This window comes from Epargyreus clarus, unplaced genomic scaffold (genome assembly GCF_041222505.1).
Source record: "Epargyreus clarus isolate Ecla_fem2 unplaced genomic scaffold, WU_Ecla_fem_2.2 ptg000024l, whole genome shotgun sequence".
Taxonomy (NCBI): Eukaryota; Metazoa; Arthropoda; class Insecta; order Lepidoptera; family Hesperiidae; genus Epargyreus; species Epargyreus clarus.
Window position 1 is genome coordinate 12062806 of NW_027332231.1, and position 11504 is coordinate 12074309.

The following is an 11504-nucleotide window of genomic DNA, read 5'->3' on the forward strand; positions in this document are numbered from 1 at the left end:
CGTCGCCCCCACGTGTTAAGGTTTCCCGCCCGAAAACAAAATAAAGGTAGGTGTTTGTGTGCTCGTACAATTTTTATTTTAAATGTAACAGAAAATAAAATACCTGGTCAAACTGTCTTTTTAAAAAACTAGACGCATGTACGACACAATAATTCTAGGAAGTCGATAAGCCAACATTGTACGAGTATGCACTTAATTAAATTTAATATAATAATTAATTGTGCGTTGGTTTCGAAGTACGACGCGATACGCGAGAACCGAGCTATTTTTGGAATAGCATAAACAATGTTTATTTTTGATACGTTTTGAGAATAAGGACAATGGTCCTTAAAGGTCTTGGTTTTGTTTCTTATAGACGTATGATTCTTATAGATCTTATAGAAACATGATGATTATAGGAAAATATGAACAGCGTTAAGTGTGCTAGAAAACTATTTCAATTTATTTTATTATTTATAATACTATATATATATATATATATATATATATATATATATATATATATATATATATATATATATATAATTCTCGTGTCACAATGTTAGTTACCGTACTCCTCCGAAACGGCTTCACCGATTTTCACCAAATTTTATATGCATATTCATTAGGTCTGAGAATCGGCTACTATCTATTTTTCATACCCCTAAGTGATAAGGGTTATTCACCCTTAACATTTTCTATGTATACCTATGGCAACACAACGTTTGCGCGGTCAGCTAGTAGTATAATAATAATTAGAGTATTATTTTAATTAATTTCTTTAGTGTTATTTTCATGATGGATTATTGTTATAAGTAAATAAGTTTCCTTTTATATAATCACTGGCTGGTAAGATTTATTGGATATAGACTAATACGGATATCGATTACTAAATGAAAACCTCGCCACGTTACGAAAGCGCGCAATATTTACTACACACTAGCGGTCACCTATCCAACTTTTGTCCGCGCTTGACGTCACTTAACTTTGTAGATCAGTTACAGTAGGTACACATGCTGAACGTCCTACGTAATTAGTTCTAATCCACATAAATCGCATACAGTTAACTCGATTGTATTTATGGAGTATCGAAACGCACGTGTTTGCAGTCATTTTGACTTCGAGGATGGTTTGTTCCGTGAAATATAGATCTTACTTTTTTATGTTCCATCATTGGACCAGTGCAAAGAAATATGCTCAGGTCTTCCCCAGGTGTGGGGAAAGACTCATCATCATCATCATCAACCCATTACTGTCCCACTGCTGGGCACGGGTCTCCTCTCAGAATGAGAAGGATTAGTCCACCGCGCTGGTCAAGTGCATATTGGTAGACTTCACATACCTTCGAGATTTCTTTTTTTTATAAATCTCAAGTATGCAGGTTTCATCACGATGTTTTCCTTCACCGTTTAGCAAGTGATAATTAATTTCTAATACGCACATAACTTTACATAACTTCGAAAATTCAGAGGCGCGTGCCTGGGATTTAAACCTAGGAACCCTCGATAGAGAGGACGAGTTTCTTAAGCACTAGGCTATCACTGCTTTGCGGGGAAAAACTCAGTGGGATATAAAATACTAACATAACTTCAGGAACTGCTACACCGATACTGTAAATTATTTGAATTACATTGCTAGGAAAATATGTATACCAATCTAATACTCGTAATTCAATTAAAAAAAATGTATTTCTGCGAACAATGACACCTGCCCAACGATTGCGAATCGTGATCAAACGATTTGAATCATCTGTAAGAAATACGATATAATGGTTATAAGTGCGCATATTAATGCAATTATATTTAAACTTGACAGACCACCTTGAACAAAACCAGTTTAAGACGAGTTTGTTGAGCAACCATTATCCATGCCTTAGATGAACGGGCGATTCATTAATAAGAAATAGGCCACGATTATAGAATGTAGAAAATAACAGAAGCCGTTTGCCAATGAGAAATAAATCGTAAGATTTAGGGAAAATAAAATAAAAACCGCCTTATGATTGAATGAATGAAAGAATGGGTGAATGGTACCTACGTACTGAAACATAATTAAAAATAATAATAATATAATTTTAGGATTTTCAACTGTTATAAGAGCGATATAAGTAATTAAAATTTAGGAATAGGCTTTTTAAATTAAATATTCATTAATATGAATAATAAATATTTTTGTTTTAATTAAATAAATATAAGAAAATACTTGTAAGTTATTTGCAAAGGTCTTTGCAAAATTTCGCCTAAGTTGCGCAAATATTACCAATCTGTCCTTGACAATTAAGAAAAGACTAAACTCAGAAGTTTAAAGACTTATTAAGAAAACAAGAGAACAAAGAATCTCGTATTTTTTAATATAAAATTAACTAATTGTATAATTATTAAAATACGTTTCATTTTGTTTTATTTGTCTCTACGTGCTTCAATCAACGTAAAAACCGGGCATAAAATAATGAATTAAACGTAATAGTTCCTTAATGAAAGTCTTTGTACAAGAAGTCATCAACAATTAATAATCGAAGTCATTAGTAAGTACAGATACCCAAAGTGTATTAAAATCTACTAAATTATTCAATACGTGACCTTTCAATATGATACGTAATACTGATAGGTAGGTATCGGTAAGATAGATAAGTATACCTGTTATTAAAACACACTCAATATTATTGATAAAACTGATGTCTACATTTAGGTTTCTATAAGTAAAAATTAAATTTTGTATGTAGACATTCAAAAACTGCACATAATATAAACAATCCAGAGAATGCTTGTATCCGCATAGGTAACAGTATGACGGCACACACTTATAATTATCTACGATAAAGACAATCCGTATTGGTTCTACAATCGTCACGTTCAGTTTCAGGGTTCCGTATGTCAAAACAAAACCCCTTATAAGACCACATTATCTATCTATTTGTAATACCTCCTCTGTTTAAAGGTTTACAAAATCCGTAGCATATTTTTACCTGAGGCATACCTCACCGTCGGTTTAGCGACCCCGTAAATACCATGCCACTGCGTTGCTATAGAAACCAGTTAACTTACAGCTATATCCAGAGTTGAGGTGGAAGACAGGTCTATCGTAAAGACTCCCTCGCCTGTCGGCGCCGGGACCACTTTGGACCGCTTCGGCATCTTGAAACAGCTGACCACTCTGTATGTACGCACCATTCTCACTATTTCACTTGTTACTTCACTTTTGTAACTAAAGCTCAGCTTTAAACTTCTGATTCTATTTTGTTCACTTTAGATTTAACACAAATCTTCGTAACTAATCACTAATAAGTAGGTATAATAACAAAAAAGTAAATCAAAATCGCAGTGATTCATAAGCAAATAGTAAACAAAACAAATCTCTCGCGGTTTCGAAATTCAAACTGTGAACGAATGGGACGATTACCATTCGGTCGATTTAAACCGTTAAAGGATAATAAATGTACCGATATTTAAAATCTGTGGTGAACGTGCGCGCGCAGTAGTAAAGTGCGCTCGAATGACAGGTTTCGGTCATTATGGCGGCTGGTGGCAAAACGGTGACTCACCCCAGGTAGATGTGGAAATAAATAGTAATCGTCTTAAGAATAATAATGGCGCCGAAAGTAAAGCCTTCGGCACGTTTTTGCGTTTTTCTAGGAATTAGGCCCGTGATTTATGGGTTTGCGTACGAAAAGAATTGAATGAATGGCGTGTCTGTTAAAAAAACGGGTTCTAAGATTTTTTACCCATAATTATTTTAATGGTTGAGTTTGACCGGCATTAAATTTTTGATAAAATAAAGGACTATATTATGATATCACAATTTTATGTTAGTAATTTGGTTGGTTTTATTGAAATTACAATAGTAATAATAATATTTTATTAAAACAAATAGCTAGTAAATAATGATTTTAAGAATAAACAACTAAGAAACTACCAAAACTACGTTTTTAAAAGTCGACCAAGTCAAACAGGAACTTTTAAAAACCTGAATTAATCCAATTAAAAACGAGGTTAAATTATTCCGCTTAAAGCGAATCACTATAATATACACACGCTGTAAGTAAGCAAATATTTAACTTAAAGTCGGCAATCTCGTCCAATATTTGCCTGTCTCAAATAGGTCCGTGGCACCGTCGGATATACAACCCGGAACACTGCCGCTGCGGTTACGAACAGGTGACTTAATCGTGGGATTAGATAACGTAAGTATGGTTACGTTATGGCTTTCCTGTGGTTGTTAGATCTGAACTTCCAGTCTTATTTTTGTCCCACTACTGGGTCTTTAGAGTGAGATGGGTTTAGGTTAGTCTACCACGCTGACCGTGTCATGGACATCTGTATTTGAAACAGGATTGGAATACTGAGGTCGAATGATACGTTGCTACCTTTTAGGACTTAATAGAAATATGTCATATTTGCCTAACGCCCTTCAAACCATTTTTACCGGTTAACGTAGCAGACCAGCATGCAGTACACTTGATGGTAAGTGGCTACTTGCGCCTATGGACATCCGTAATCAACCCCAGATAAGATTAGATTCCTACCTAAGGTCGGCCACAGATGCATTATTATCCCTGAGAACTCTAAGCTGAAATGCCTCGGAGAATTATGTTTTCCTTAACAAACCCAACTAAACACAGCAATGCTTAACACTGCTGTTATTAGGCAGAAATAGGTGTGGCGGTGATGCCGCCGGAGACGAACTACAGAGGGATCCACCACCCGAAACTCAAGCAGTGTTAAGCGCTGCTGTGTACTGGTTCGAAGGGTGTGGTAAGGGAGACATATTTTTTTAAGGAATTCCAGTGTAGTCCTCTGGGATTGCGGCGCATCTGTGGCCGACCTCAGGTAGGAATCTAATTTTATCTGAGGTTGATTACAGATGTCCATGGATGGCATTTTAACAATAATAAATTGGTATTAATTATTAAAGTATTTTTTTCTATTATAGATCAGCTCACTTCATAACCGTCTGCTACTTACTTGCAAAAAACAAAATAATACAATTTTCCTTGCAGCACATAAGTCTTTTCTCAACTAAGTAATAAGAATTACTAACCATCCAATCAAAATGGTGCCTCATTTTAATCGTAATACATAATCGTAAGCCTAATTGTGCCTTATTTATTCCAGACAATGTATGCTAAGTGGATATTTTAATTGCTGCAAGCCCATCACACTGATAAGTATATTAGCATCGCTAATGTCAGGGAAAGTTAGTTGTGCTATTACGCAAACTGTCTGGCCGAGAAATGTCGCGATAGTATTAAAATTTTGACGATTATACTTAACCGACCATTTTTGACGTAATTAAAAACAGCCCAACTTTACTAAGTAGGCAATTTTGGGTAAAATCTGAAATATACATGGGATTTTATTTTAGTAACGTAGCAAGGCATTGCATGTGTCTCTGCATTTTGTTGACGGAAAAGGTAGGTACTTCTATTTGCTGAAACCGTCGCTATTTTAACTTTTACAAAAACTCGATATTTTCGTCATCGAGTTCTTCGGGACTGTAGAATGTTGAAAACGGGACAGTCCCGTTCAAAACGGGACGTATACAGTGTCACTAGATACGAGTATTACGTTCTTCGACAAAGCGGCTTTGTCCGCGAACTTTTTAAATACAAGATTACAATGAGTACAAAAAGGCAAATATATTTAAAGAAAATAAAGCTTTAAAATTTAAATTCGATCAACTTCTACGAAACCAATAATGACAGTATTCTTATTAGTCTCAGGTGTAATTGTACTAAGTTACTTGTCCATGTACCGCAAGCATGTCCATACAAATCTTTATCTCATGCGCTGGAGGGTATACCTACACTCTATACAGACATGCAATAAGTATTATTTTTACATATCATTTTTACTTAAACCGCTTTATCGCTTATAGACATTTGCAACACTAAAGGGTCGCCAATGTGTTGTCGGGTTTGAAAAATCCTTTTGTATTTTTTGGATGAGCCTAAAAAATACATACAATTACGTACATACAAGTAATTACAATACATAAATAGTTTATTAAAGAAGAAGTTCATTCAAAATCTTTCACATTTGAGGCAGAAACAAGCGTTTTAACAGGACAGTGGACGCAACGAGGCCAGTTGGTGTGGATTTATGTGATGTGGAATGTCAATCGTAACGGCTCCTCCGAGATTACTGTTTATACTGAATGCAAACGGCATCTATGCACTCTCTCATCATCAATCCATTAATGTCCCACTGCTGGACACGGGTCTCCTCTCAGAATGTGAAGGATTAGGCCATAGTGCGCGCTTGACAAGTGCGAATCGGTAGACTTCACATACTTTTGAAAACTTTTTTTAACTTTTGAAAGCTTTTATCGCGGGCTTTGAGCGCGGCGACCGAATCGAGAAATTCCGTAACGAAAATAAGTAACACCTTTCAACAACTCGGTTGCCTGGAGACTTGATATCCAACTATCAAGTCTCCAGGCAACCGAGTTGTTGACTGTCAATAGAAAAATATGGATATATAATTGAATAAAGTATTATTTTACATTCCTTATTATTTTATTTGATATTGGCGACGAGATGTCGAATGAACCAAATAACAATAAGGAAATACGAGCCACATTACGTTAATGGGTTAATGAAACGAACCGAAAATTACATTTCGGGAATAGAAAAAATTGACATTGAAGAAATAAATATACGACTGAATTCTTTACAAGAAAATTTGAACAAATTCTACGCGATTCAAGAAAAAATTGAATGGCTTACAGAAGAAGAAAATTTAGAAGAGGAAATAAAATACAGGTACTGTAGTGTATGTATCTATTAAATAGATATGTATGAACATTGTCTCACGTATGCCAGTAGAGAGGGTAGCTGTCAAAGTCAGTCTGGTGACGTACGAGATACGGATCGGACGTGCAGCCCTGCTCGGAGCTGGTGTAGTGGTGAGCCAGTGCATGTTAAATAGCCCTTGAGGTTCTTACAAACATTACAAGTGGCGACGAGGATAAAGGTGAAAGGCGTGTTAAAAAAATAAAAATAAAAAGGTAAAGGAAGGTAGTGACCATTTCAATCTCGTGTTATATTGTGACGAAAACAATAAGGTATGTATGATAGGACTTATAGATTTTATAGCAACGCGGCAAAACATTATAATGAAAGAATGTATTTATAAATTCGTAATATAGATGGAAATTCATTTAAATTGTGAGACTAAAATATATAAATGAAAGTTTAAACTATGTAGGTACTAGCTTTTGTTAACATATAGCAACCATTTATTGAATGTAATACTTAGTGATTTAATGTTGTTATGGTATGGAACATACAGAAAATATGGTTCTAAAATTACGAAGCTCATTTTATAAAAAAAAAACAATAACAATGATTTTAAAGTACTTATACAAAGTAGTAAAATATAATTAAGTGCGTAGTTTGTTTATTTGCGCATTATCAATTGTCAATTGTTTTTTATGTTTATTAGGTCTTTATATTTCTTTTATTTATTGCGTTGCGTGCATTATTTTTACATTATGCCAAGAATGTTGAAATACTAAATAAAAAATAAAAAAGTATAAAATTAAATTTTATAGATATTGCTATTTGCATTTATTACAATTATAATCATAAAATATTAAAACATAATACAGTATTTGCAAGTTTACTTGATATTCATTTATTTAATAATATTAGTACGAGATTGCACTAGAGATATATTTTTACTGTTTTTAAATTTACTTTGCTTAAAGTTTTATTTTATTATCATTTTGGATTAGACTAATTTATATATATAATGTAATGTTATAAATATAAGCAAATATAATAATTCATACATAAATAAATAAATTACATATACATTTGTGTACGTGCGGTGCATATACATATATATACATACATATACGTACATATATGTGCGATATATTAGAATGACAGAAAATAACGGTCTTAATTAATTAATTATAGATACCTATTGATTTCATTTTTATATTTGTAATAAAAATAGCTTGAGTATAAAGCTTATAATGTGTTAAAAGAAGTAACTTAGAAATCGATTGTGATGATAGATTAGAATTTCATATTTCGTTTTCGTTTAGCAAGTACCTACATTTAGATTTCCATTAAATTGGAATTGCTTCGGGATTCCATTAAATTGGAATTGCTTCGGGATTCCATTAAATTGGAATTGCTTCGGGATTCCATTAAATTGGAATTGCTTCGGGATTCCATTAAATTGGAATTGCATCGGGATTCCATTAAATTGGAATTGCACCGGGATTCCATTAAATTGGAATTGTATTGAACTGCGGGATTCCATTAAATTGGAATTGTATTGAACTGCGGGATTCCATTAAATTGGAATTGTATTGAACTACGGGATTCCATTAAATTGGAATTATATTGAATTACAGAATTGCATTAAATTTGGCAACAATTAACAAGACTTCTATTAAATTGGAAGTAAATTTAGTAAAAATACCTAATTGAGTTCTTTTAAATAACAAGTCGTTTAATACAATCAATAATGACAAAACGCCTCTTGAGAAATTGAATCTTGAAGGCGATAATACGTCGGTGAACCTGAGATGGGAGAAATGGAAGCGATCACCGAGAATTTATTTCGAAACCGCTGATATCATGAATTCAGTCAATTCAGCCTAGTGTTTTTTAATTATATGTAAAAATGATGGCATTAAAAAAGGAATAATTATTGTTATGGAAAGAAGAAAAACACATTGAGTTTCTTACCAGATCTTTGCTGAGAGCTAAGGTCGTGTTCCGATCCAGTAGTAATTTAAGAAAAAATATTGTAACTGACAATTTGTAAGTACCACCGTAGGTTTATACAAAATAAATATATTTCATTTCAAAGAAACGGGCTACATTTTTATTCTTAGGTGAAGCTGTCCTACAAGAGATATATCTTCCTGGAGCAAACGATGAGTTAGCAGAGAATGTTGATAAAATTACACTTGAAAAAGTGATAACAGTAGCTTATACTTTAGAAATTATAAATTGTCAGGTAGAAAGTTATGAACAAAAGGAAAAAACGAATGTAAATTAAGTGAATTTAATCAAAAGATGCAAAGATAATTTAGAATTTTCTAAGAAAGGAGGAAAGTCTGACAAAGAGGAAGGAGCTTTCTGCAAAAGGAAAGAAATGTAACGGTGGTGAAAATTTTGATCATTATCAAAGGAGTTAAAGGACTAAAATTTGTAAACAAAAACGTTAATTAGAACGAAAAGAAGAAGAAACAAACAATATTATAAGCGGCAACGAAATAAAAGAACAGTTAATTCTCTCCAAAGTGAAGATGATGATGAAGCAGTTGAATACATATTTAATTTGAATTTGATAATGTAACAATTAAATAGGGAATAGGAGGAATAGATTTAGAAATACTGATTGATTCAGATTCTAAATGAGACTTAATATCTAATAAAGCATGGGAGTATTTAAAGAAAAAAATAAGATAGTTTGTAACAAGCAAGTAAAAGGACTGAATAAAGTATTATTACTAGATCATATAAAAATGAAACAAATTTAATGTTCATGGGTTTTGAAGTGACTATAAGAGCCCAAGGTAAAATAGAACGCAGAACTATTTATATTATTGAAAATGGCTCTCGAAATTTAGTGGTTCACATCAATGCAATTGGGCGTATTAAAATTACATAAATAACATTGATCAGACACCCTAGATCAAATTCCAATAAATACTTCAATAAAACCAGTTATGCAATACTATCGAAGAATACCGATATCGAATATTAGAAGAAAGGACACAGGAAATTGAAAGAATTGATAGATTTAGAGATAATAGGAGGATTACATGAACTTCACCGTGGACTTCTCCAATAGTTCCGATTTTCAAGGACACTTCTTTACTAATAAGCGGAAGAGTTTTTTTTTATGTATGCGCTAATGTCTGGAAGTATTGGTTCAATTTCAATCAATATTTTAAAATAAGTTCTACTTTAAAATAGGCTAATTTCAGTACATTTTGTGAAATTAATTACTAAATATCGACTAAATTGAAAAAAGGATAATTCATCATATTCCTATCTTGGCGAACGCTGCAGTAATGGTTATAATTATGTAGAAGTCGTGTATGGCACTATTGAATATCACGAAAAGTTCTACAGGGTAGTCCGCGACAGCATATGTCTATCTTTTACGTGTAACCGCAATTACTCATTTTATGTTTTAAAAATTTTAACATTTTAAGTTGATGGTTCGAAGGGTTTAATAGATATCAAATATAATCTTTATTCAAATAAATTCTTTTAAAAACTCATGCATCTAAAATATGCATATATATAATATAATAATAATAACATTTGCTCTTTATACTTAGTATGTAATTTGGATTAATAGTTTGGAAAGGATTATGAGTACAACCTGAGCAGGATCATTAAAATGAAGTATGCACGATAACATTTTTGTTTTTAATGGGCTGACTAAAATACAAACCATAGCTAAAATTTGTAGTAAAATTTGTAGTTATTCTGTTTCTATGTCTGTTGTAATCATAGGATAACATATTCCATATTTTAATTTGAAATATTTGACAATAAAATACTAACTTGTGATCTTAACGGGGAAGGTCAACGAATATGATTAGATACTTGGATTTGTATAACAGACGAAAGCATAGAATGGGAAGAGTGGAGACGTGAAGTGGATGAGTGGAGATAGTGAGTTTCCTTGGTATATCATCAATCTTTTATCTACTATTCACCACTGTCGGAATTGAGTGTCAAAACCGAGATGTTTAAAACGACTTAAAATAATTTAGAAAAAAAGGGAAAGAATATGGAGACCGGAAAAGGAGAGCGTAAAAACCATAATTGGTGAAGGTAATAAAGTATAAATAAAATAATAACACACCGCACATAATAAAATAATTTGTCGGACGGGATATAACAATAAGGAATAAAGAAACTGGCTAAAGACTTTGAGAAACATAAGTCAATAAAAGCGTGCGAAAGGGCAATGGAAAGCGGTTGAAGATGAAGACTTGTCAATCGAAGAATCGACAGTTAAAGAATAAAATATACTTAAGTAATATTATTGATTTAATAAGATATTACTTAAAATTTGTTAAAAAGGAAGGGATGTAGTGTATGTATCTATTAAATAGATATGTATGAACATTGTCTCACGTATGCCAGTAGAGAGGGTAGCTGTCAAAGTCAGTCTGGTGACGTACGAGATACGGATCGGACGTGCAGCCCTGCTCGGAGCTGGTGTAGTGGTGAGCCAGTGCATGTTAAATAGCCCTTGAGGTTCTTACAAACATTACAGGTACGAATTTGAAGAAATATATACAAAGCTAAAATTTAAATTTTTGAAGGTACAAAAAGAAAATAATCGGCTAATACCTGAATGTTCTTTTATATCAGCAAGAGCGGAAGTTTATTTGATAAACTGTTAACTGTCAAGGCACGCTTGAGACGTACACCTAATACAAAAGAGTTATCACCTTATCAGTTAATGTTCGGCAGAGAGGTAAGAACCTATATGCATGCCTTATTTAAGAAATCCGCCCCACTATCCAGATTACAT

The 11504-nt window shown here is 33.0% G+C and overlaps 1 protein-coding gene across 1 annotated transcript in view; it reads right to left on the reverse strand.

Annotated features, from left to right (window-relative positions):
* LOC140752400 (phospholipid phosphatase 2) overlaps positions 1 to 3472 on the reverse strand; it is a 92649-nt gene extending 89177 nt beyond the window's left edge. Inside the window, exon 1 of the mRNA XM_073086680.1 lies at positions 3024 to 3472. Within this exon, the coding sequence (XP_072942781.1) occupies positions 3024 to 3149 (126 nt within the window). The 5' untranslated portion in view covers positions 3150 to 3472. The remainder of the gene's footprint in view (positions 1 to 3023) is intronic.
* Between the last annotated feature and the right edge of the window lie 8032 nt (positions 3473 to 11504).